Here is a 27,996-nt window from a genome sequence, read left to right on the forward strand (position 1 = left end):
GGATTGTACAGAGCTGCGCTGAGCACCTCCCCCAGCCTACATAGACAAAGATACACATGCCGTAGCATATGCGGCACCTGTATTATACAGAGCTGTGCTGAGCACCTCTCCCAGTCTGTCCCCCCCTTACCATATCGCTCTTTTGATGCAAAGCTTTAAGTTAGGAGAACATATAGCTCCTCTAACTTCCTTAGCTAACACGCACGCTGACTGAAGTGGCGAACCTAAGTCCATCACCCAGCTTCCTACAGGCATAGAGTCATGACTGTTAACTCTGACTAATCTATACAGAGCTAAACTGGGTAGTACAATACATTAGAACATTATACAATAAGAAACAATTCGCAAGTACTCTATTTTGGGATACTGAAGAGGCTATATGTCCAACCTCTGCATGAAGAAGCTGTGGGCATATCACTAGGATATGCCATTATTTTATGATAGGAGGGGAACCAACCTCTGGAACCTCAAAATAATGAATTAGCATTACAGCCGCATCAATGCGCAAGGAACTGCAGCTATCTCCACTTACTGGAGTTGTGCAGCAGGACCCCTGTCCAGTAGACATCTGGGAGCACCACTGTGCAGGGAAAGAGTGCAAGGGCGCTGCAACACTGAATCGGCGCTCCTGCCCCTTTGCTCTAAGAATCGTGGGGTCTCATAGGTCTGCCCCCATGATCATAAAGTGGTGCCATAATCTATTGTTATGCCATCACTTTATCAGATGGGAACACCCCTTTAAGCATTTATGTCTAATCAATCACCAATAAATCTTTCTAAAGTAATGTAAGGTCTTAAACATACCTCTGTCCAGTCTGAGAACTCCCATTGAGGTCCACATGGTTTATTCTTACATGCTTTCTTCTGGGGTGGTCTTGCTAGTTGGGCACCTTCACATTGCTCATCATAGACAGAACTGTCAAGCCCCGGAGCAAGCATCTTCCAGCAACGAACCGAGCGTACTTGGACTCCTTGACCACAGGTTCTTGAGCACTCACTCCAACCACTTGACTCCCATCTCCAAAAAAAAATGAGAAAAACGAATGTAAGCCAATAACCGAAGTACCTGCTGTAGAAATATGAGAGTCTTGCATAATTGCAGTCCTAAAGCTATAAAGCTATGAAAAAATGTAACAAAAGGGGAGACAGAAGGGGAGAAGCAGAATAGAAGAAAGGGATCAGGGTTGGACTAGCCCACTGGAGTACCAGAGAATCCTTCAGTGGGCATAGCCTCGGAAGTCATAATGGGCCCCAAAGGCCTAGGATAAAAATTCTATTTGGAGCTACCTTTGAGCTAATCACTTGGCACTAGGGTCTAAGACGTTATTAGACGTTATTTATGATATAGGGGTTTTGTCCCAAGAATAATTTCCTCTAGTGGGCCCAAGGAACACCAATCCGACACTGGAAGGGATGTTGTTAGAAAAAGGTTGCCAGAGCATCTCCGCCCACATTTTATCCATTTTCTCTTAGGTATGTAATCCAGGAGGCTACATCCTACAATTAAACATGATATCAATCCAGTTATCCAGGTAAGTTCACATTTAACCAGCTTAGTATTCATTGCTGGAGAACGATGAAAGAAATCAACCTAAAGTAGGTTGAAGTATATTACCAGGGCATAAAGTAGTAACCCTAATACAAAAATTTGAGACTTTGGGACATTGACATCAGATGTGAGTTCTCACCCTCCTGACCATGCTTCTCACTGTTTATTGAAAAAAAAAATTAAGAGACAGGCCAGTGCCCAATAATAAGATGCTGCAGTTGCGAATTTTCTACCATAAGCATCCTTCAATATACTGAACATCAGCATTAAAGGGGTTTTCCCATCTAGACATTTATGGCATATCCACAAGATACTTTGCATTTTACACAAGTTTAAAAACAGTGGCGGAGAGAGCCTCACATGATCACATCTAGTGGGCATTTGTGGTATATCCAGTGGATATGCCATAAATGTCCAGATGGGACCACAGTTTTAAAGAGGACCTTTCACCTTGAAAAACATTGTGAACTAAGTATGCTGCCATGGAGAGCGGCGCCCGGGGATCTCACTGCACTTACTATTATCCCTGGGCGCCGCTCCGTTCTCCCGTTATCCCCTCCGGTATCTTTACTCACTAAGTTATAGTAGGCGGTGTCTGCCCTTGTCCTGTGGGCGTCTCCTTCTCCTAGGCTGTAGCGCTGGCCAATCGCAGCGCACAGCTCACAGCCTGGGAGAAAAAAACCTCCCAGGCTGTGAGCTGTGCGCTGCGATTGGCCAGCGCTGCAGCCTAGGAGAAGGAGACGCCCACAGGACAAGGGCAGACTCCGCCTACTATAACTTAGTGAGTAAAGATACCGGAGGGGATAACGGGAGAACGGAGCGGCGCCCAGGGATAATAGTAAGTGCAGTGAGATCCCCGGGCGCCGCTCTCCATGGCAGCATACTTAGTTCACAATGTTTTTCAAGGTGAAAGGTCCTCTTTTTAAGCTTCAATTAGTTAGCAATTTGTGGATTTCAAATGTAGCTATGCTATTATTTTTTTTGCAAAAAAGTATGTTTGGTTCATCTTTCACACATAACCCTTATTTTACTGAAAATGAATGGTAAATTACAGTGTACCCTTCTCCCATACCGTGGCATACACTCTCGTCCTATACAGAATTCCTGAGTAGGTTCTGGCCTTGTCAATGGATCGCAGTGTGACTCGTCTACTTCCCTTCCATCATAACGGATGCATAAGGCATATGCAGAACTGAGACCTGCAAACACATCAACATAAATGGTTTCAGATGTTCAACGGAGCACAACCAAGATGTAGAGGGTCGTAGCTGGAGGGCAACCGAGACTTGTTTCAAAGATGCCGAGAGCCAGTCAGTTTGCCTTGGCGAGGGTATTTAGATACAGGGATAGTGCAGCAAGCTGAACCTTTTCCTCTGGGGAAAGCTTAAAAGCTATGTATACCTTTAGGGGCATTTTTTTTTATTATTATTGCATTGTACTCATTTTGAGTTAAAAATTATTCTTAAAATTTTTCTGTACAGAGCTGACAGATGCTCCAGTAGCACCCTTTAGATTTTCTGTCTTTTCCGTCAGACCAGGAGCTGACGGCTCCTTATCTCTTCTCTCTGCCCTTATAAATACTCATTAAAGCCAGTTCAATTCTTATCTTACTGATAAGAATGTGGCTTAAATAAGTGTTTATGACCTTAGGCTTATTAGATGACCAGCACAAAGCACACAGCTAGAAAAACAGTTAACCCTTTGAGACAGAACAGCTCAATATTTTTAATAAAAGCCAATTGAAAAAATTATTTTTGCCAAAAATGAGTAACATGCAATCATAAAAATATGACTCCGAAGGTGTACATAGCCTTTAACTATGGCTCTCAGGGCCGGCGTCAGCACCTGGCAAACCCGGGCCCACTGCTCCTAGGGGGCCCACTCAGGTCTATGCGGAAGATCGCTGTACGTGGAATCCCCCAGTGTTACTGAACAGTCAGGACTCTAGTTCCCAGCTTTGGAGTCCCTGCTCTGACTCCATATATGGCTATGTCCATATATGGAGTCAGTGCTATGAACATGAAGGGGGTATCCCCAAGAATTGTCAGTATGCTTGGGGACACCCAGTGTATCTAATTTAGCCTCTATTTATGAAATGTTTCTGCCAGGATTTGAACTCACAACCTTCTACATTAGAGGCAAGAACTTTAAGCACTGAGCTATGGAGCTCAATGCTAAACTGTGCTAGAAAAACCTCATTGTAGTTTCTCATGTATTAGGTATTCCTATATAGCAGAAGTATAATTTAATATTTTTTTTAGTAATTGTAAAAAAATGTATGGCACAAAATAAATGTGTAATTATAAAAAATATACAGTATTTTTCGCCCTATAAGACGCACCGGCCCATAAGACGCATCTAGATTTTAGAGGAAGACATTAAGAAAAAAATATTTTTCATTACACCTCAGGTCAGACCACCAATCAGACCCCCAATGTTAATCAGACCTCAGCTGACAGCCCCAATTGTACCCCCAATGTTAATAAGACCCTCAATCAGACCTCAGATCAGACCCCCATGCCTCAGATCAGCCCCCAAGCCTGATGTATGCAGGCTGCAGCCTCATGCACACAGTCCCCAGCCTCATATATGCAGCCCCCAGCCTCATGTATGCAGCCCCAGCTTCATTTATGCAGCCCCAGCTTATGCAGCTGCATCTTATGCAGCCCCAGTTTATGGAGCCCCAGTTTATGCAGCCTTAGCTTATGCAGCCCCAGCTTATGCAGCCTCAGATCAGATAAAATAAAAAAAAACATTTTCCTCTCCTGCTCCTGGACACCACCGCTCCACACCGCCCGCGATCTTCTTCCTCCTGCTGTCGACTGTGCTGTGAACCGGCGCGCACAGCATGACATCACAGAGCGCCTCACGCTGTGCGCAGCCTGCACAGCCGACAGCCGAGGACCAGGAAGCGGTGAGTACAGAGTCTTCACCGCTTCCCGGTCCTCCAGTACTAATGAGCGCTTCCATAATGGAAGATGCAGGGCATTTTTCCCCCACTTTGGGGGAAGGGGGGATTGCATCTTATGGGGTGAAAAATACGGTATATATATAAAAAATAATACTTCTGATATATATGAATGCATAATATGTGGGAAACTACTACTGAGGTTTTTAGCCATAATATATGTACAGCAGGCTAACATGAAGCGCTATAGCCCAGTGGTTAAGGTTCTTGATTTTTAATGTAGAAGGCTGTGGCTTCTACATTAAAGTAGAATCATTTCATTCAGCAGAATCATTTGAAAAATAGAGGCTAAATAGACACACCAACCTCTTTAATTTGTGTAACTATTATTTTTTGTTGGGAAAGGTGGCAACCCTAACAGAACTTTTTTATAGTTATGTCTACGGAGATGTGTGGGGGCTCATTTGAGGGAAATCTGTCTATTTTGACAATACCATTTTGGGGTGTGTATGACTTGATCACTTTTTATTCAATTTTCTTGGGAGATAAAGTGATGAAAAAATGGCAAATCAGCCTTTTTCTGTTATATCCTTCACCATATGTGCTAACTTTTTTTTATATTTTATTAGTATGGGTGTTTTCGCATGCAACGATGCCCATAATGTTATTTTTTTTTGTTCATTTTTATTTTGGGGAAAGTGGGGTGATTTTAAATATTTTCAAAACTTTTTTTATTTTTATTTTTATTACTTTTCATTAGACTGCAACTTATACAGAATAATGGAAATTGCTCCATTATTCTTTATAGAAATCAGTATTTCACAGTTTAGTGCTGCCACCTAGTGGCCTGAACGGGGATATACTAACAATGAGCCTGGAAGCCTAGTACAGGCTGCGGCTCATTTTTAGAACAGGGTGCTTTCCCTGATCTCTGCTGGGGGAAGGTGCATCTGAGCAGGAAGCCCGCTCTTCCGTTTTTTAACACTCTCAGATGCCGTGGTGACATTTGACAAAGGGGGCCGTCTGAGATTTATCGAGCAAGGGCCCACATGAACCTGGAGCCGGCCCTGATGGCTCTGATGTATATAATCACATAATACATATTCATAAAAAACAGCATAAATCAAGAGGTACTCCACATTTCTATTATATAGTCTATGTTACTCTATGCGCATATCAGTTGTCTATAAAGTCCCCACCGCTCATCCCCAATTCAGCCTATGGATACAGCACGTCTTACGCGCCAGTATTTCACCTGTATCTGTGCTATTCCGAAGACCCATTACCTGAGCTGCAAGTGGAGCTGCATGGTGAATAGGCAGAAAGTTTCCAGCGATACATATCGGCCCGGCTGATATCATGACTTGATAGCAAATCACTACAAACAAGAATATATGTGGAGGTCAGACAACAGGAACTTGCCATATGGATAGACCCTAGAATTAAACATTTTGATTACTACGATGAATAATGAGCCTTTAAACTCATCTCTGCGCAGTACTTTTTAAACACCTTTAATGATGGCAAACCTTCCCAAAAACCACCCCTAACAGAAGACCAACTCTTTAACTATTCCAGATTTCAATGATCGATTTTCACGTCAATTTTACACTATGCATACTAACTGAGAGGACCATCCCTTTAAAAGAACATTTTTCAATGTAATGTTAAAGTAAATGTTTGATCAGAAAATGACCTGTTGTTTAAATCAAGTTTTTATGTTAAACATATTCTTTTTAGAATTTTTGGTGATTTTTTCCCCCATATTACTGTCTATCGTTAAGTAAAAATTCAGCCGTTTTCACACTAGCCACTAGACCTAAAATATGACTTCCTATTCCTTGAGAGCAGTCACACAGGCCATAGACACAATGGACGGGAGGGGACCTTATTGACTTCCATGGGAGAGTTTTCTAGGCACTCTCTTTGACCTGTACAGTCAGGAGGGAGGAGATAAACTGCCATATCACACATTATTAATGGTCGATCCTGTTATTTTTATAGAGGTGTTACTTGTCATTGTAATTTTGCGGTTGAAGATAAATACTGGAAAGTTACCTGAACAGAACAGGGAATCACGATGTATTATTAGGAATAGTGGCCAGTGCAAAAATTGCTGAATTCTATACATTTTTAAATATAGACACATAGAAAATGTAAAAATAAACAAATAAATAAATTTTAAAAATCTCATAAAAATTTTTATTAAAAAATATATATTCAAAAATATATTTAACATAAAATGTGATTTAAAGTGTAACTGCCATTTCACTACCAAAAATGAAATTCCTAACATATGTAATGCTGAAGGGAAGATATTAATTTTTCAGCTAATTTTACCTTTCTGATGTCTGTATTCAGCCCTTAGCAACCATATTTCTCTGTGCCTCTATTTCAGCAACTTCCTAAGATGGCCTCTGCTGCTCTTCTGTGATGATCTTTGCCCTTCCTTGAGGCCATCCTGTATTTTCCTTACTTCCCATAAGCCCTTGCTCTCCTCACATGAACTAGCAGGACCAATCAGAACGCAGATAACTTCCCACAGTACCCAGAGCAGTGTATCCTCACATACAGCTAACCAGAGACAAGCCCTGCAATTACATTAAATCAGTAAGCATTTCTTTTAACCTCTTAATAGCCAGCTGTCCATCATTCTCTTCCAGACTGACAAGGAGGAGGGGGGGGCTGCTTTAGCTGCTTATATCTCTGGTTTCGTACCAACTAGAAATATGGGCTTTGTATTGTCTGAAAGCTGACAGACAATACCAGAATGACATAAATCTGTTCAGGGGAAGATATCAATGATAGAAATCGGGATGCTGTGAGTAAAGCTGAAAGTAAAAGCAGATTTTACCCGTGATTATTCCCGACTCTATTTCTAACAGTGATTTCTCCTCTGTTGCTTTGACTAGAGCTGTTATTCTGGTCGTGTATGAAAGCCTGGACTGTCAGCTTTCAAACAAGACCAGTTGCATATTTCTAGTTGCTACCATTGAGAAGATATCACCACCTAAAGAAGCCCTCCTTCCTCAACTATCTGCCTCAGTCCAGCTCCAGGCTGTCAGGGCTGAGCTCATCCCTCTTGTTATAATACTGAGAAGACGGACTGCACATGGCAACGCTGTGAGATGAGAGCTGCTGAATAGGAGAGTAGCATGCATTTGTGGGAACTATTAGCAGGTAAGACTGAAAATGATCAAATTTTAAAGCACAAAAGCACTTATACAGCATGGTGTACTATACCTTTAGGGAATAAAAAATGAAACGGCAGTGGTCATCTCAAAGAAGTTCACTTGATATAGAAGTTTTACTAAATATTTTACTATGCTGCTGAATTATCTACGTAACGAATGGTTGGAAAGGGTCAAAGTGAAATGAGTCTCTAATTCTTGTAGTCAAGTACTTTTCATCAAACGCAGAATAGTCCTTCACAGTCCTTCAGAGTTGCCTTTCTAGAAAACTCCTAAAGACGTCAGTGATGGTGGCAGTGGTCACATGATGTATCACGTGATCACTAAGTCCATAGTGTCCCCTCTCATTTTTGCCATCTGTTTAATGGATACCTTGTAAAAAAGATAAAAATAAAGTATACAAAAGCGCAGCACACTATGCTTTTGTATCCTGCAGAGTCACGTTTACTGGACTCTGCAGGATACAAAAGTATGGTGTGCTGCGCTTTTTGTTTCCTTTTTTTTTTACAACGTATCCATTAAATGGATGACAAAAACGGGATGTGAACCCACCCTTAACTGCCACTTGTATATGTGTGCACCTGTGGAATAGCAAGGGAGGGGCTGGAGGGGCGGTGGCCCTGTGACACCATGTCTAGAGCTGGCAGGCCTGGTGTAACGGGCCTGGCTGACACTGTTAAAAAGTGACTGCCATAGGCTCCCTGCCCTCTCGCAGGCTGCAGGCCTAAACCAGCCTGTGGTCTATGAGAGAGCTGGGCACATGAGTCATCAGGACGCATGCAACTGGCTCTGTCGTGGGCCACAGGCCCAAACTAGACTGCAAATAAGGGGCTGTGGATAGGAAACTCATAGGAGGAGCACAGAGCAAGGGGCGCAGGGAGGGGGCTTGTCCGGCTGGGGCCTAAATGGGAATTATCGCTCAGTGGGGCTGGAGGCATGGCTCCTAAATGGGAATTATTACCGTAGGGCCTAAATGGGCATTATATTCAGTTGGGCTGGGCCCTAAATGAGGAATATTATTAGTGGGGCCTAAATGTGGATTACTACTGAGTGGGGTTGTGCTCTAAAATGTGGATTATTACTTTGGAGGCCTAAATGGGAATTATGGATCCAGACCGTGGGGCATGGTTCTATAAAAAGAAGAGTATCCACAGGTTACAGGGAGCAATTCTTAGCTTGCCCCGGGTGCTGGCAATCCACACTACACCACTGGTGTACACATGCGCAGCTAGAGGATGCTATGGATGGAATGGTCATGTGATATATTATGGTACTGTCACCTCCATCACCACCGCCTGCAACTCTCTTTTTTAAGGCATACACCAGGTCTGTTTCTTTAACTAACCAGCCCCTTTACATTTGTTGCCTGTCTATGCTGTATGTGTGTACTAGGACTGAATAAAATGAACTTGTTGACTTAAATGTTAATATATTAGGGATATATAAAACACACACAGTATACCAATTTATGTCCAAGAACACTGTGCACAGCTGCGTACCTGCTGAACCCGGGAGCTTGGAGCGGCTCTGTCATGGGAACTGATCCAAGATGTTCATAAGCAGCTGGCAACATCAGGCTGTCCCTGAGTTGTTCTGCTTCCTGTGTGGACTCTGCAAGGGTTGGACCCCCAGGACTGCCACCAAAGAGAGACTGGCAGAGAGCAGAGTGGCTGTGTTGATCACAAAGTCTCCATAATTCACTCTGCAGTAATCCCTGAGGAGCATCTGTGCTGGTCTGGAGGCCTGAAACAGGGAAATGAAGGAGTGATGACATTTGCACAGTGTTGGACATTGCATATGGAGAAGGGTGAATCATTTAGCAAAAAAATCCACGAGGAAAGGCCAATGTTCTTGAATACTGTACAGTGAACGTATCGGCATGTGGGTTTTATTTCTTTCAGAGATAAACAATATGAATCTACTTGCGGATGAACATGTGGATATATTTATAAGAGCATTGCTGCAAGAACTTAGGGGGTCATTTATTAAGACCGGAGCTTTAGACACCAGGACCTTTCACTAGAATAAAACATCTAAACTAACTATACAGACGCGTAGAGCGGCGCCCAGGGATCCCCCTGCACTTACTGTTATACCTGGGCGCCGCTCCGTTCTCCCGGTATAGGCTCCGGTATCTTCATAATTAGGCTCCACCCAGGGGAACCTCCAGGCGTCTCATTCTCCCATGCTGTAGCGCTGGCCAATCGCAGAGCTCAGCTCATAGCCTGAGAGAAAAAAAAGCCTCTCAGGCTAGGAGCTGAGCGCTGTGATTGGCCAGCGCTACAGCATGGGAGAATGAGACGCCTGGAGGTTCCCCTGGGTGGAGCCTAATTATGAAGATACCGGAGCCTATACCGGGAGAACGGAGCGGCGCCCAGGTATAACAGTAAGTGCAGGGGGATCCCTGGGCGCCGCTCTCCATGTCTGTATACTTAGTTTAGATGTTTTATTCTAGTGAAAGGTCCTCTTTAATACCCCTTTAGCTGGCGATGGAGGCCCTAAATTTATGTAGAGGCGCCGGCCTCTACATATTTTCGCTGTATTCGCCACCTGTCTAAATCTATGTCAGCTCCTTCCTTGCTGGCGTACATTTAGACCATTTTCTACGCCTAAAACAGGCGTAGAAAATTATAAAATAGATGGGCGTTACGTAAACGTAAAAAAAAAACATATGTATTTGATATCGCTGTAATCGAGATATTATGTTATTTATCCCGAAAGATGAACGCCACAAATTTTATAATGTAAAAACTTTTTTTTCCCCTCCCAGAAAGAGTTAATAAAAGCTAATCAGTAAGCTATGTGTACCCCCAAAATGACACCATTAAAAACTACAATTTGTCCCACAAAAAAACAAGCCCTTGTACAGCTACATAGACAGAACAATAAAAAGGTTATAGCTCTTGGAAGGCAAGGATGAAAAATGGAAGAAAAACGCTTGGTCAGTAAGGCCAAAAACAGGCTGGTCACTAAGGGGTTAAAGGGTCCTATTCACTTCAATGGGAGTAGTGCTGCAGTAACTACAACATAGACGGAGCTGTGCAGTTTCAGCACCAGAGTTACTCCTGAACAGCTGATCAATGGGGTAGTGGGGTGTCGGACCATGCTGATCTGATATTGGTAACCTATCTTAGGGATAGGTCATCAATTGTCGAATTCTGGAGAACCTCTTTAAAGGGGTCGGGGCAATTATCAGTGACGAGCATTTGTACAAACTTTTGTTCCTGATAACTGCCCGTGTAAAGGTGCGGCTGATCACTCGACGAAAGAACAAACATATATTTATTGGGTGACCACATTTTTCACAGGGCAGAAAAAATGCTGACTAGTCAAGAGCACATTGTCCTGTATAAACAAACAAGGATGGTGGCTCAGTGGTTAGCACTGGTGCCTTGCAGCGCTGGGGACAGCTTGTTGCTGATGTCTGTAAAGCGCTGTGGAATATAGCAGTTATATGAGTGCATAAAATAAACTGTATGAGGCTGAATGATCGTAGTAATCAATGTTCAGCCCCAATCACTGCAAAATGTAAATGTAGCTAACAAGTGGGCAATGATAAGGAACATTCATAGCAATGGTTGTTCCTGATCACTGGGCTTCATGTTTCCCAGACCTGAATCTAATAGAGAACCTCTGGGACATTGCTTCCGACTTTGCCAAGTAGTGCAACAGACTGTCCAGGAGCCCACCGATATCCAGGTCTGAGAGGAGATCTCCCACACCACCATCAGGAGCATGCCCAGACATTGAGGCACATGGAAGCCATACACACTACTGAGTCACGTTATGAGTTGCCATGAAGTAATTCATGCAAATAAGATCTGCCTGTTATATGAATTTGCTTTTTCAAGGTGATTTGAAATGTGGTCGCTGATTTTGGTTTCCACTGACCATTCATACTTAATGTTCTTAATGAATGACACAATGTATATGTCACGGGACGCCGACAAGGCGCTCGCTCTCCTCAGCGCTGTCGGAGTCTGTGCAGGACGTGAGGACGTGTGCTGCGTCCTCGTCTCCTAGGTGATAGGGGGCAGGACGGACCGGCCGCACATGTCTCCTCAGCGCGGCCGGCGTCTTCAGTTCCCCCGGCAACCAGGGGAGGTCTGAGCACCGAGCTCGGTGCTCAGCTGTATTCAGCAGCGTGGGTCATGTGGCGCTGGCCACGTCATATGACCCCAGCTTGTCAGTATTTAACAGGCAGCCTGCTGGCCACAGGTTGCCTGTTAGTATGGTTCATTTGCGATTCTGTTACCTGGTATAATTACCTGTTCCTGTGTTCCCTGACGATCCTCTGCCTGCTCCTCCTGTACTGCGCTGCTCTCCTGGTATTCTGACCCCGGCTTCCACCTGACGATTCTCTGCGAACTCCTGTGGTACTTTATTACTCTCCTGGTATTTGACCCCGGCTTCTCCTGACTATTCTCTGCTTACTCCATTTGTACTTCGTTGCTCTCTTGGTATTGACTCGGTCCGTTCACTATCCGTTGTTTGTCTTGTCAGTCCTCCCAGCAGGTATTCTAAGCTAGGGACTGCCGTCCAGTTGTCCCCTGTCATCAGGACTTGCGAGGCAAGTAGGCAGGGCCAGGGGTGAGGGTGGAGCGCAGTGGTCACTATCCTTCCCCCTGTGTGTGTGTGTGTGTGTGTGTGTGTGTGTGTGTACGTGACCGTTACAGTATATTATTAGAGATATTCAATTTGAATCTTTCATTCATCAAGATCCGATGCATGATTTAAAGGGTTTTCCAGGCTACAGATATGGACGACCCATCCTCTAAATAGGTCATCAATATTAGATCGGTCCAACATCTAGCACCCCCAACGATCAGTTGCTGTGGGTAGTCGCCAGCTCCGAAAACTATATAGTGGAGTCAGACAGCTCTGTACACAGTGTAGTGGCCATGCTGGGGTACTGCAGCTCAGCTCCCATTTAAGTGAAAGGGAGCTGAGCTGCAGTATGCCAGTGCTGAAAGCTACACAGTGTATTCTGCATCCGCTCCACACACTGTATAATCTCCAGTGCCGTGGCTGCCCGAAACAAGCTGATCAGTGGGGTGCCAACACCCAGCACCCTTCTGATCTGGTACTGGTGGCCTATCCAGATAATAGGTCATCAATATATGTAACCCAGACAACCCGTTGAAGTCCCCTTTTCTTGAACAGTGCATGACCTTTAGAGTTTATTCTCCATTAATGAATGTTAAAGAAGCACTCCCACAAAATGTTTTATTCTCTGAACTGTTAGAGAAGTACATGTAAACTGTGGAGAAGGTAACGTTCCTACCAGTGACTGTATTTGTGAGTTATAACCTCCCTTCTGATCCTTAGCTGTGTCATGTGATTAACGCTCTGATCTCCAACTGACACAGGACAGAAAGTCAGTTATTTCTCTAATCATTCCTATGAGACTGACATTGAGGCTCCCATAGGAATACTGTACATAGAGAAACTGTCTTCCTGTCCTCACATAAGATGCTGTGTTTTTTGGAAAGTCAGAGTGTTGGTCACATGACATAGCTGAGGATCAAAAGGGAGGGTATAACAAAAAAATACAGTCTCTGGTAAGAAAATTACCTTCAATACAGTTTACATCATGTTTCTTTCTAACAGGTCAGAGAATAAAATTTTTCTTTAAACTTACCGTCTGTTTGGTCTTCTGCTATCTCTTGTTCTTTCACAGCTCCGTCTTGATGTACAAATGATCTTTCTGTGTCCTCAGTGTTCCCCCAGTTAAAAGTGTCAGTAGACTCAGGCAGATTGCTCTCAGACTCTCCCTGAGCTCCACTTTGTATATTACTTGGAGACTGAGCAGCAGACTGTTTTGGTTCGGAAAGAGGAGGTAGGGGTGCTTCTGGGGCACGAGGTACCGTGTATTCATATGTAATGTGTGGACTCTTTCCATTGAAGTTATAATACTGAAAAAACATAGATGAATTAATATTTTGTAAAGATCAGTGATAAGATTGGAAACATTCACCAAACATTTTCATTTTTCTACAGCAAAATATCATGGAAACGTGCCATGGACATATACCATAACCAGAGGTGTCCACAATTATATATGATGTTTGCATCCTGATTACTCCACCCACATAGGATGATTGACAGCTTTCTGTGTAGACGCACCGATACATGGAGAGCTGTCAATCACCCTGTGCGTGGGTGGGGTAATCAGGTCTTTCACAGTGTGTTCCAGGAGTCCCGTCAGGATTTACTCTGCTCCAAATCATATAAACCTATATATTCCAGAGCTCAGCTTCTCTCCCTTCGTCTGCTATCACAGGGCAGCAGAAATCACCCGACAGGTTTGCTTAAAGGGATAATCCTACCTGGGGAATTTATGGCATATAGATGGATAGGATATGCCATGAATGTCTCATAAGGATGCGTCCCATTTCAGGGACCCATTTCTTATCTCCAGAAGGGGGCCCAAAGTGAAAACAGAGCAAGCCGCGCATGCGCAGCCACCCTCAATTTACTGCTATGGGACGTCTATAACACTGGCTCAGCTTTTTTTTTTGTCCCACAGTGGTGAATGAAGGGGTGGCTGTGCTTTCACAGCTTTCTCTTCATTTACTGCTATGGGACCTCGATAAATAACCAAGCATGGTCGGTGGGCTCTCCATTCACTTGGGGACCCCATTCTTGAGACTGGAGCAGGTCCCAGAGGGGGGATCGCGCCTATATAACATTTATGGCACAACCTAATGTGTCCTCGATGGGACAACCCACTTAATTATTTTTGGTAAGATGTAAGAAGTAATGCTCTATTACTCATTTACATGATTTGTTGGCCTCTAAAGCAGTTGGTAACGTTCTGAGAGTTCGTTCTCTCTGGCAACCTAACCACATGTAGCTAACGGTAACTGGATGGCAACTTGCCATAAGGAATGTAAAATCTTCTACAAACGTTCTATACTCATAAGAAATTTCACAAACTTAAAGATCTAGTGTAGAATATAAAACGGTTAGATCGATCTCTTTCATTCTGTGACCCAAACAGATCAGTATGGGTACCAACACATTGTAGTTCTCCGGCAAGAAAATAACCATTAGTATTGTCACATATGAAACCATGCTCTTCAAAGATCTTCTCAAGACTGTATTGAGAAGTTCTTAACATCAACTACGTATCTGATTTTATGTTTATAGGCATGCAGATAGGCTGGGGTCTCACACACACACCATGACACTGAGGGACTGGTTGGTTGGCCCTGGTGTAGTTAGGTATTCCAGTCCCTCACTGTGTACATTTGAGGGTCGTCGATACTTGACCAAGGTCCCTGCAACGCGAAAGTTCTGAGGATTGTCCATCATCATGTTTCCATTAATGTAGAAATTTCCAGCAGAGTCTGCAAGAGCTGAGAAGATGAAAAGTATATGAAATAGAATAAGGAAGGGAAATAGTAAGAAATAAAAATAATATAAAATGGATGTAACGTAATAAATGCTTACACCAACTTGTCTCCATGTGCCCAAGGATCCCCAGCCCTGACTTCAAGATCGCGCTTACCTGTTTCAGCATGGTGATTATTAACACTTTCTGTACAGCTTTGAGATATCAGAAACCTCAATGCATGTTCCCATGCAAGGTCAGGCTGCCGCACAAGAGTACCAGAGGACCCTCCGATAGGCACAAGTTCAGACAAAATAATAGGCTCCTACAATAACAGGGGCATTTTAGGGTCTTTCATTTAGTTAGGCCCAAGGTACTCCCCCTGGAAAAATAGGTGTGCTGGTTTACATGTGCAGGTTGATGCAAAGAGAATAGAGACCTCACAGAATGAGGTTTTCCTTTTTAGTAGTAAAAACATGCTGAAACAATTAAAAACCAATTTGGAGCCATACAGAACCCCTTTAAAACAAGGCTAACAAAACTAAAAATGGACAATTAAAACAAATGGAGACCCTTGGAAATACTTCAATATAATTGAAATCCCTTATCATTAGAAACACTGTCTCTCTTTCACAAATGTCAAACAAAAAACTTCAAACAGCTGATTGGCGGGGGTACCGGGAGTTGGTCACCCACCGATCTCCTAATGGCTAACAGAAATAAATGCTGAAGTGTACATCTCTGGACAAATATATAGCGTTCACTGCCTGAGAAAGACGTTATCCAACGGTGGGTGGGTGGCGGCAATTCAACTCTACATGCCAGTGGTGGGGAGAGGGAACCCAGTGATTCTGGTAATTAGTTCCCTCTAAGTGTGCAGGGACAATGCCCAGTGCAAGCCCCTCTGGTAGACGTGTGGTGATGCTTGCTGTGCATTCACACAGTGCTAAGTACGCACTAAACCCCACCAAATTATAAAGCACCCCTCACAGAGTTGGCTACAGCCAAGGGGATGCTGAAAACCTTCTACTCAACTACCCCAGTAGTGCTCAACGCATTTCCATTGTATATAATTTCATCAGGAGCATAATCTATGGAGAATATAAGGGAGAAATCAGGAGGGAGACTGCAGCACTAGTGGAGCGCAGCGGCGTCCAGCGCTGTTGTGGCCTCTGGGGTTATATTCCCTAAAGATTATGCTCCTGATGAAATTATACACAGTGGAAACGCGTCAAGCACTACTGGGGGTAATTGAGTAGGAGGTTTTCAGCATCCCCTTGGCTCTAGTCTTGTAGCCAACTCTGTGAGGGGTGCTTTATAATTTGGTGGGGTTTAGTGTGTACTTAGCACTGTGCGAACGCACAGCAAGCATTACCACACTTCTACCAGGGGGGCTTGCATTGGGCATTGTCCCTGCACGCTTAGAGGGAACTAAATACCAGAATCACTGGGTTCCCTTTCCCCACCACTGGTGTGTGGAGTTGAATTGCCGCCACACACCCGCATTGGATACACTGGGGTGTGTGATAAACTGGTTGGGGCAATATACCCCTATACTTTACAGGCGACTCAACCCTCACGCTTTTGTTCTTTGCTCCAGTCCCTCCAGCAGTTTTCTTTTTTTCTTTTAACGTCTTTCTCAGGCAGTGAACGCACCCACCGATCTCCTACCATATTGATGACCTACCCTGAGGATAGGTCATCAATATGTAAACCCCGGAAAACCTCTTTCATTTTACTGTCTGTCATCTGATATCTCACAATTTTAGGATCTAAACAGAGAATTTCAGCCTTTCAATCTCACCTAGAATATTTTCAGTGTTTCTCTTTTCTGTGATAAGAATGTCAAACGCCCCGGCAGGAATTGTTGTAATAAGTGCATAACCTGGAATATAGGAGAAAAAATATATAAAAGCAATTGCATAACGTGATGTTTGAAAGTTTGTGAACCCTTCAGAGTGTCCATATTTCTGCGCATATTTGACCCTAAAACGACATCAGATTTGCGCACAAGTCCTAAAAGTAGATAAAGATCACCAAATCAAACAAACAAGTCAAAATATTAGACTTGGTCATTTATTTATGGAGGAAAATGATCCGATATCACAATTTCTGTGAATGGCAAATTATGCTGGCTTGAGATATTTTTATTGTACACTGCCCATTTCCAAAGGGTTGCGACCACCCTGCAATCCAGCAGCTGTGGTCGTGCTTGCACTCTAGGAAAAAGAGCTGGCCTCTCTGGTGGCCACGACCATGGGAGCACACATAGGCACGCATGCACAGCAGCTCCCATCCTGGCCGCCTCATATCCGTGCTGCAGCAGTGGCCATCGCCCCTGGAAATCAGCAGTGTATAATGCCCTGGAAAAATGCATGAAGCCAGCAAAGGAAGCAATATGGACAATCACAATACATTAGTAAGTGCCTTGTATTAACTTTGTGTCACGGAACCATGAACCAGACGTACAACAAGAGATAAGTGAAAATAAGAAGGCTTTATTGAAAATAAAGCTGTAAAGCAAAAGTCCAAACGGATGGTGAAACCGAGCAGAGTCTTTGCGAAGCCAGAGGTCAGGAACCAGAAGGGTAGTCAGACGAAGCCAGGATCAGGAACCAGCAGGGTAGTCAGACGAAGCCAGGATCAGGAACCAGCAGGGTAGTCAGACGAAGCCAGGATCAGGAACCAGCAGGGTAGTCAGACGAAGCCAGGATCAGGAACCAGAAGCAGCAGCAGTCTTAGAAGCATGTGAACACAAGAGGACCAAGCAAGGAACTGAAGCCACAGACCTCCTATATATATGAGCTAGGCATCCAGCTCCTCCCAGGGGAAGGAGGAGCCGCAGGGTGGAAGGCTACAAGAAACCCAGAAACCAAGATGGCCGCCAGCACATGTCAAACGAAGGAGAGCAGCAAGCAGGTGAGACCATGACACTTTGTCTACAGGATGAATGACATTTGCTGATGTGAGACAATATTTATAATGATGATACTATGTGTTTCCACAAAATGATATTGTCTCAAATGCACTGACACAAAACACATTGATGGCTGTGGCATCAAACTCCAGCTGCCAAGATGGCACCTGGAGAAATTGATCTTTGCCTAAAGTAGATATCTACTTTTTAATACCATATCATTTTTAGGCCCAAACTACTAATTTCTTATCATGCCTTTATTGCGGTTGGCAGTCCAAATCCCATACATAGCCATAATGTTAAAAGGGGTTGTGCCAAGTATTAAAGTTATCTGCTATCCACAGAATAGGAGTTGACTAACTGATTGGTGCAGGTCCAACTATTGGGTTCTCTACCGATTCCAGAATGAGGTCCTATTCCCCCAGTATGAGTCGAGTGACAGGTCTCGCTTGCTCGCTGCTGCTCCATTCACTCTCTATGGGACTGCTGAAGATGGACTGCATTCAGTTATTTTCACATTCCCATAGAGAATGAACAGAGCGGAAAAGGGTGGGGGAAGAGGACTGCCGTTCTCGGAATCTGTGGGGGTCTTAGTGGTCAGAACCCCACTGATAAGTTAGTTATCCCCTATCCTGTGCAACTTCAATACTTGACACAACACCTTTAAATGGTAAAATTAAATGCAGCAACCACTAGGAGGAGCCTAGGAGATTACTGTATACCGCTTTACTATTGAGTTCAGTGTACAAGGAGTATGCAGCAAGTTCCTGAATTTGCCCTAGTGGTGGCTAAATGTTATCATTTGACTCTATGGGGAGATTTTTCTTAATATTTTTGCTATCCTGTGCTTTGGAGGGATATTTGCCAAATGTATTAAGAGGCAAAAGCCACAATATCCCATGACTAATGTAAAATATGGAAATCAGTCACATATAGTACATGGCAGTTTCTTTCTATCAAGGTTTTTTTCTCCCAGGCCGTGAGCTGTGCGCTGCGATTGGCCAGCGCTACAGCCTAGGAGAAGGAGACGCCCACAGGACAAGGGAAGACCCGCCTACTATAACTTAAGGAGCAAAGGTACCGGAGGGCATAACGGGAAACAGAGCGGCGCCCGGGGATAATAGAAAGTGCAGTGAGATCCCCGGGTGCCGCTCTACATGGCAGCATACTTAGTTCACATAGTTTTTACAAGTGAAAGGTCACCCTTAATGACCAGACCACTTTTTACAATTCTGCACTACACTACTTTCACGGTTTATTGCTCGGTCATGCAACTTATCACCCAAATGAATTTTACCTCCTTTTCTTCTCATTAATAGAGCTTTCATTTGGTGGTATTTCAAAAATATCTCACCCATTTTAGGAGCCCTAATGCGTGAGAAGTAGTTTAAAATCAAAATGTGTAAAAAATGCCCTGTGAAATCCTAAAGGTGCTCTTTGGAATGTGGGCCCTTTTGCCCACCTAGGCTGCAAAAAAGTGTCACACATATGGTATCGCCATACTCAGGAGAAGTTGGGCAATGTGTTTTGGGGTGTCTTTTTACACATTCCCATGCTGGGTGAGATAAATATCTCTGTCAAATGACAACTTGTATAAAAAAAAATGGGAAAAGTTGTCTTTTAGAGAGATATTTCTCTCACCCAGCATGGTTATATGTAAAAAGACACCCCAAAACACATTGCCCAACTTCTCCTGAGTACGGCAATACCACATGTGTGACACTTTTTTTGCAGCCTAGGTGGGCAAAGGGGCCCACATTCCAAAGAGCACCTTTAGGATTTCACAGGGCATTTTTTACACATTTTGATTTCAAACTACTTCTCACACATTAGGGCTCCTAAAATGCCAGGGCAGTATAACTACCCCACAAGTGACCCCATTTTGGAAAGAAGACACCCCAAGGTATTTCATGATGGGCATAGTGAGTTCATGGAAGTTTTTATTTTTTGTCACAAGTTAGTGGAATATGAGACTTTGTAAGAAAAAATCATCATCATTTTCCGCTAACTTGTGACAAAAAATAAAAAATTCTAGGAACTCGCCATGCCCCTCACGGAATACCTTGGGGTGTCTTCTTTCCAAAATGGGGTCACTTGTGGGGTATTTATACTGCCCTGGCATTTTAGGGGACCTAATGCGTGAGAAGTAGTTTGAAATCAAAATGTGTAAAAAATGCCCTGTGAAATCCTAAAGGTGCTCTTTGGAATGTGGGCCCCTTTGCCCACCTAGGTTGCAAAAAAGGGTCACACATGTGGTACCGCCGTACTCAGGAGAAGTTGGGCAATGTGTTTTGGGGTGTCTTTTTACATATACCCATGCTGGGTGAGAGAAATATCTCTCTAAAAGACAACTTTTCCAATTTTTTTATACAAAGTTGGCATTTGACCGAGATATTTATCTCACCCAGCATGGGTATATGTAAAATGACACCCCAAAACACATTGCCCAACTTCTCCTGAGTACGGCGATACCACATGTGTGACACTTTTTTGCAGCCTAGATGCGCAAAGGGGCCCAAATTCCTTTGAGGAGGGCATTTTTAGACATTTGGCTCCCAGACTTCTTCTCACGCTTTAGGGCCCCTAAAATGCCAGGGCAGTATAAATACCCCACATGTGACCCCATTTTGGAAAGAAGACACCCCAAGGTATTCAATGAGGGGCATGGCGAGTTCATAGAAGATTTTTTTTTTTGGCACAAGTTAGCGGAAATTTATTTTTTTGTTGTTTTTTCTCACAAAGTCTCCCTTTCCGCTAACTTGGGACAAAAAGTTCAATCTTTCATGGACTCAATATGCCCCTCAGCGAATACCTTGGGGTGTCTTCTTTCCGAAATGGGGTCACATGTGGGGTATCCACGGATCTGTAAAACACATACGGACGTCTGAATGGAGCCTTACAGTGGGGTGATCAATGACAGGGGGGTGATCAGGGAGTCTATATGGTGTGATCACCCCCCTGTCATTGATCACCCCCCTGTAAGGCTCCATTCAGACGTCCGTATGTGTTTTGCGGATCCGATCCATGGATCCGTGGATCCGTAAAACACATACGGACGTCTGAATGGAGCCTTACAGGGGGGTGATCAATGACAGGGGGGTGATCAATGACAGGGGGGTGATCAGGGAGTCTATATGGGGTGATCAGGGGTTAATAAGGCGTTAATAAGTGACAGGGGGGGGGTCGTGTAGTGTTGTGCTTGGTGCTACTTATTACAGAGCTGCCTGTGTCCTCTGGTGGTCGATCCAAGCAAAAGGGACCAGAGGACCAGGTAGCAGGTATATTAGACGCTGTTATCAAAACAGCGTCTAATATACCTGTTAGGGGTTAAAAAAATCGCATCTACAGCCTGCCAGCGAACGATCGCCGCTGGCAGGCTGTAGATCCACTCGCTTACCTGCAGTTCCTGTGAACGCGCGCGCCTGTGTGCACGCGTTCACAGGAAATCTCGCGTCTCGCGAGATGACGTGTATATGCGTCTAGGAGGAATGAAACAGCCGCCTCCGGAACGCGATCCTGCGTTAGGCGGTCCGGAGGCGGTTAAAGAGGATGTCCCATTAAGACAAGGATAGGATATAACTGTATGATCAGCAGGGCCGGACTGGGGATAAAAACCAGCCCTGGAAAAAGTTGCATACCAGCCCCACAGCATTGCGTCATTATTTACTTGTTTATAACAGGGGAAAGCGTTCATTTTAAAACACGTGTGTAAACACGAATATGAACTTTGCCCCACGATAGCTCTTTTGTAGAACCCCCATTGTTCATATCACAGTGTTTTCCCAACCAGGATGCCTCCAACTGTTGCAAAACTACAACGACAGTGTTTTACCACGCCCTTTGACCCGCCCCTTTTTTGTTGGCAACCTATTTAATGATTGTTGCATGCAACATTTTACTTGACCAGCTATTTTAGTTATTCTACGGCAGCCCTGTTACAATCCCCCCTCCCCCCCATGAGCCTTTCGACCAAATATTTATAAAATATGCTGCAAAAAAAATAAAAAATCTGCAATGTAAAATCGATAATAAAGATCAACTACAAACAAACATATTTCACATGAAAACTTACAGTTACTTGGCTTGGCCCTTGGGGATCTCGGACACCACTTCAACACTTTGGCCGGGGGCTCGGCGGAGCTGATGTTGTGCTTTATCCTAATGAGAAAGATTTCATAATAAGGATTTGGATAATGGGCTGAGGGATAGCAGAGCAGGGAGAGGCTGGTGCTGCTACTAGGGGGTCATACCATGGGGGAGTAATAAAGCCCACCATAATGCCCCCCACAGTAGTAATAATTCTCCTTATAATGTGCAAAACATACCCCTTTGTAATGCCCCCAGTTGAGCTAATGTTCCCATAATGTGCCAATATAAAATACCCCTTCTCAGTGCCCCTGTAGATGACCCCATAGTGCTCCCCCCCTTCCCCATAGTACCCACCATAATGTGTCCCAGTATAAAATGCCCCTATACAGAGCCCCCCATATAAAATACCCCTTCTTTTTAGCCTCAGTAGATGCCCCCAATCATGTGCCAGTAAGATGTGCCCCCATAGATGCCCCCCAATCATGTGCCAGTAAGATGTGCCCCATAGATGCCCCCCAATCATGTGCCAGTAATAAGAGCCCCCCCCACCATCATGTGCCAGTAGCCAGAGTGCCCCCCTATCATGTTCCAGTAGCCCCCCTTATTATGTGCCAGTAGTCGTCCTTAAGTGCCAGTAGCCCCCCATCATGTGCCAGTAGCCCCCCTTATGTGCCAGTAGCCCCCGCTTATGTTCCAGTAGCCCCCTTATGTGCCAGTAGCTGCCCCTTATCATGTGCCAGTAGCCCCCTTATCATGTGCCAATAGCCCCCACATGTGCCAGCAGCCCCCATTATGTGCCAGTAGCCCCCCTTATCATGTGCCAGTAGCCCCCCCATCATGTGCCAGTAGCCCCCCCCTTTTGTTCCAGGAGTCGTCCTTATGTGCCTGTAGCCCCCCCTTATCATGTTCCAGTAGCCCCCCATCATTATCCAGTATTGTACCTATATATATAAAAAAAACAACACTTATACTTACCTCCAGCGATGCAGCCTCTTCCGGCTTGTGTCCCTCGCTATACGGCTCAGGCAACGCGATGATTTCATCGCGCCGCCTGCACCGGCCTCTGATAGGCTGCCGGCCTAGTGCTGGCAGCCTATCAGAGTAACAGGAGGGGACACACCTCTCCCTCCCCTGCCGTAGCATAGACATCTGTATCGCCGTCCTGATCAGCAGGGGTCTGACCATTGGGGCCCTCTTCTAACACGAGAATGGGGTGCAGCCCTGAGTGCAGCGGTAGCGCATATGGGTGGCCGCCACTCCATTTAAACTGGGAAGCACAGGCCTATGTTCTTGTGATTGACACTCAGACACATACCCTATACCTGGATAGGGTATAAGCTGTCTTAATGGGACAACCTCTTTAAGAATACCTGGGTAAACAGGTTCACCTATGCTTTGCTGGATTGACACTTGATGAATGGGCATTCCGTCTATTCATTCCCAATACCAATATAACACTACAAGAAAGCCATAAAGATTCTGATCAGTGTAATATAACAGAAGGACACATTACACTAAATGTAGAAATTACACTGCACTTTGATTAACAGGGCAAGGCAGTGATAACATCATTACACCTGACACTGTCAATCAAATTGGAGATAGCGCTGCAGTTGCAGAGAGAGCAGATCCTCTAGGTGTAACAGTAATGCCCCCGTTGCTCCTAGAGGCTCATTCGCATATATTAAAACATCATTTTTCTGAGCAATGCGGACATATATGAACATGGGACCAACACAGATGCCTTCAGCTGCCAAGTGCACATGTAACAGGTCAGCCAGTGTCATAGGTACAAATCTGCTGACAGATGCTCTTTAAAATATATTTTACTTTATAGCACTTAACTATTACATTCTGGTGTCACGCAGTTGCAAAACTTACCCAAGACACATTTCCTAAAGCTTCCCGAAACTCTATAGCATGTACTTCCATCACCACCACAAACACCACATCTGTCCAGGGACCTGGATGAATACAGCTTTCCATCACATCCTACTGGCTGCACATAAAGAGAGATACATGTGTATGAAGTATGAAAACCACACAACCACAATATTGACTATAGAATATAGGACATAGACATCAAAAATATTCTAAAATCTACAGATGTGTTCACTGGGCAATTATTACATCTGTCAACAGAATTTCCAGCATAATTTCCAGGCAAAGTATGAAATAGGGTAACTACATTCTGACATGATATACTATACACCTAAGTGTTACATTTTTTTCAGGTAAAGTACGAAATAACCATGAACCTTTAGGGCGGGTTTACACGTCCCAATGTAACAGCCGATTGCCGGGACAGTCGGCTGCTTGTTCAGAGGAGGAGACCACTGCATTTACATGCTGCAATCTCCTTCACACTATGAGGAAGAATGATCGCTATTGCGATCGCTCATTCCCCTACAGCTGTATTGTTTCTGGGCAGAAGATCGCTGTTTACACAGAACAATCTGCTGCCCAGAAATGATAAATGGTGTGCCTGCACCCGATGAACGAGCATTCATCTTGTGATCGTCAGCACATTTACAAGGGCAGATTGACAGGAATGAGTGTTTGCAGGAACGTTCGTTCCCGATAATCTGCCCGAATATCGGGCCATCTAAATCCACCATTAGTGTGTGCTCCACCCGCTTTAACTATATGTAATAAAGTTTAAAGGCTAGGTGGAGGCAATTATATTATTATTGTATTGTGCTCATTTTGAACTAAAAACTATTTTCAATTGCTCTTTATTAAAATTTGTGAGCCCCTTTCTCTGTACAGCCTTGAGATTCTCTAGTAACAGGGTCTGTATTTTTACTGTTTCCAGTCAGGCAGCTCCTTATCTCTGATTTTCAGCTAATAAACATTCATTATAGCTGAATTCTTATCTAACTTAAAATAATGTGTTTATGACCTTTTAGTAATTTAAAGAGAAGGTTTATTAGAAGACCGGTACAAAGTGAAAGTACAATGTACACATCTAGACAAACCTTTGTGACAGAACGGCTGAATATTTTTAATGAAAGACCAATTGAAAAAAAGAGTTTTAGCCCAAAACATAAAACATTTCCCCCGAAAGTGTACATAGTCTTAAAGGGTTTGTCCACTTGCAATAAAGAAGTGTTCATTATTTACCTGGCATATTCCACCACAGTGCTCCAGTTCTCCTGCCAGGATCTATTTACCTGGCTGCAGCAGTGATGTCCAGTCGACAACACTTGACCGCTACAGCCAATTACTGGTGGATCCCGTGAGACAATCCCATTAACTCTCCACATAACAAATCCTAACCCTGAGGTAGATTGTGTTATACCTGACGAAGGAGCCCATCTGGTTCTGAAATGCGTTGTTTTTACACAATGAAGCATCTATATTGGAATTTCCTGATGAGTGCCTCCCTTCAGCAGCACCGTATCTGTTCCCTAAAACCTCAGGTAGGGAGAGGCAGTGGGTAGTATCCCTATATGGCACAGAAAGTGTCCCTAATTGGCATGCACATTGTCCCTAATTGGCAAGGATAGTGTTCAGAATTGGCATGGATAGGGTCCCTAATTGGCGTGAGTATTGTCTCTACCTGGCATGGACAGTGCCCCTAATTGGAACAGACAGTGTCCATAGTGTTCACACCAATCAGGGACAGTCTCCAAGCCAATCAGGGTCACTATTCATGCAAATTAGGGACAGCAGCCACGCCAATTAGGGACAGTATCTAAGTTGTCTCCCTATCTTAGGATCAGGATTTCTTGTATGGGGTTCCACCAGCTCAGTGTACGTTAATTATCTGTATTAGGTACAGACAATTAACTTATACTGAGCTGGTGGAGCCTGATTTTCTCAGTCCAGCTTTCTATTTTATTTTTCATTGGTTGGGCTTTCAAGTTCCAATCTCTTAATTTATCAGAAAATGTTGGTTTCATTTAGGTCTCAGATATCAGTTTCAGTGCAGATGTAAAAAAAGTGCCCAAGACATGTCTCTGTTAAAAAATACTTTTACTAATTAATTCAAAATGTCGTTCAATTTTAGACTAGACTTTAGAAGACTGAAATCTCTGCAGTCTATTATATTTTTAATTAGTTTGAGTTTCCCAAGTTTCATTTAGTTAATAATAAATGGTGGTCTATTATATAATCCTAGGAAAACCTGTGTAAAGTATATATTTGCAGAACAAAATTAACTTATTTTATACTTTGCCTAAAACTTACGACGGATTGAACATAGGTCATCAAGTTCATGGAAGTGGAATAACCCACATGAGCTCTGCAGTCCCTTCTAACATCTGATTGACAGGGGTGCAGGGAGTCAGATCCCCACCAATCTGAAATTGATGACTTGTCCTGAAGATAGGTCATCAAGTTCATGGAAGTGGAATACCCTGCATGAACTCCAAAGCCCCCCTTCTAAAATCTGATCGACAGGGGTGCAGGGAGTCAGATCCCCACCAATCTGAAATTGATGACCTGTCCTGAAGATAGGTCACCAAGTTCATGGAAGTGGAATGCCCTACATGTGCTCCACAACCCCTTCTAACATTTGTTCGACAGGGGTGCTGGGAAGTCAGTTCCCCACCAATCTGAAATTGATGACCTGTCCTGAATATAGGTCATCAAGTTCAAGGAAGTGGAATACCCCGCATGCGCGCCGCAGCCCCTTCAAACATCTTATCGACAGGGGTGCTGGGAGTTAGATCCCCACCAATGTGAAACTGATGACCTGCCCTGGGGATAGGTCATCAAGTTCATGAAAGTGGAATATCCCTTTAAAGAGTTTAAGCTGATTATCAAAATCTTGGTAACAGATAAAGCTAGCTTTCACTGTATGGATGTATAAAATAACCATTCACAAAAGATGCTTGTGATGTATACAGCCCCAGAGGTACCTCACATTTGCCGTTGATACAAACTCCCTGATGTGTCCGGTCTCTACAGCTTGTTCCATCATGGGCTGGTACCAGTAGTTGTCTCTCTCTGGTGGTACTGGTGCACTGAAGATCACACGGCTTGCTGGAAATGCTGGTGTAGTCATCTAATAAGGAGAAAGTGTCATTTTCTGCAAATTAAAACGTCACTGATTTGACAGGCCTCCCTCATCAAGTCCCTGTTTCTGAAGAAACTATTACCAGTCTGGGTCAGTTGTCACTAAAGGGGTCAGCCAAGTCAGTTTTTGGCAGCGAAATCGCACTATTTGACTTGAGCTCTTCCCATACCCTTTAAAGTTGTCACATTCACCCACCTGGATATAGTGGTACCCAACGGTGATACAGTTTCCCAAAGGCCTTAGCATTGAAGGCAGAGCACTGATACTGTTTGAAGCTTGCAGATCCAGAGGGACAAAACTGGGGAGAAAGAGCAAAACCTATGTTACGTTTTAGGAACTACATACATTCCTCATGTGATAACAATTGTGGAGCATCTATTCTTATGACTGTTGTGCAGTTCCCATGAAGTTGTGCCCGTCATACCCAAAAGCATTAAAAAAAATACTATACACACATTGGCGTAGCACAGCTTGCAATTCTGTAAAAGGGGGCGAATTAATACAAATCGTATTCCACTTCAAAGGCCCTGCAGAAATCTGTGGCATGCCTCCAGGCTACACATGCTTGTGAATGAGCTAGCCGTAGTTATGCGGTGTCCATACAGTGATATATGAGTTGGGCAGGATTATATGTGGGTAATTACATGCTTTATGAGGAGTAATGACAGGGCTACGTGTGGATAATTACAGGCTTGTACATCACAGTTATGTAGAAAGCGTAATGGCTAACAATCGCATTACACTCGCTCATTCATTCACCCGAGTTACAATGATCAGTTACAAACAGTTGTCTGCAGTTTACAAAGGACCCAGACCATTTGCTTATTTAGTGATAGACACTATAACGACTTTACTGTAATACCGCTCACGTTTCACTACAACCCCCTACCTCCCAACTTACTACTCTGCAGAAAATGTTGGCACCTTACAAAAATAACTCTGTTTTGGGTGAAGAGGAATGCAGACTGTGCTATGTATAGTTT

At 43.9% G+C, this 27,996-nt stretch overlaps 1 protein-coding gene across 1 annotated transcript in view; it reads right to left on the reverse strand.

Moving 5' to 3' along the window:
* The window catches only part of LOC120979844 (ADAMTS-like protein 2), a 72,782-nt gene that overhangs the window by 23,237 nt on the left and 21,549 nt on the right, over window positions 1–27,996 (reverse strand). Inside the window, exons 4-13 of the mRNA XM_040408800.1 lie at window positions 27,209–27,311; window positions 26,856–27,001; window positions 23,872–23,989; window positions 16,789–16,869; window positions 14,834–15,009; window positions 13,290–13,563; window positions 9,148–9,391; window positions 5,744–5,835; window positions 2,622–2,748; window positions 805–1,018 (exon numbers count right to left, since the gene is read on the reverse strand). Of these exons, the coding sequence (XP_040264734.1) occupies window positions 805–1,018; window positions 2,622–2,748; window positions 5,744–5,835; window positions 9,148–9,391; window positions 13,290–13,563; window positions 14,834–15,009; window positions 16,789–16,869; window positions 23,872–23,989; window positions 26,856–27,001; window positions 27,209–27,311 (1,575 nt within the window). The remainder of the gene's footprint in view (window positions 1–804; window positions 1,019–2,621; window positions 2,749–5,743; window positions 5,836–9,147; window positions 9,392–13,289; window positions 13,564–14,833; window positions 15,010–16,788; window positions 16,870–23,871; window positions 23,990–26,855; window positions 27,002–27,208; window positions 27,312–27,996) is intronic.

This window comes from Bufo bufo, chromosome 9 (genome assembly GCF_905171765.1).
Source record: "Bufo bufo chromosome 9, aBufBuf1.1, whole genome shotgun sequence".
NCBI lineage: Eukaryota > Metazoa > Chordata > Amphibia > Anura > Bufonidae > Bufo > Bufo bufo.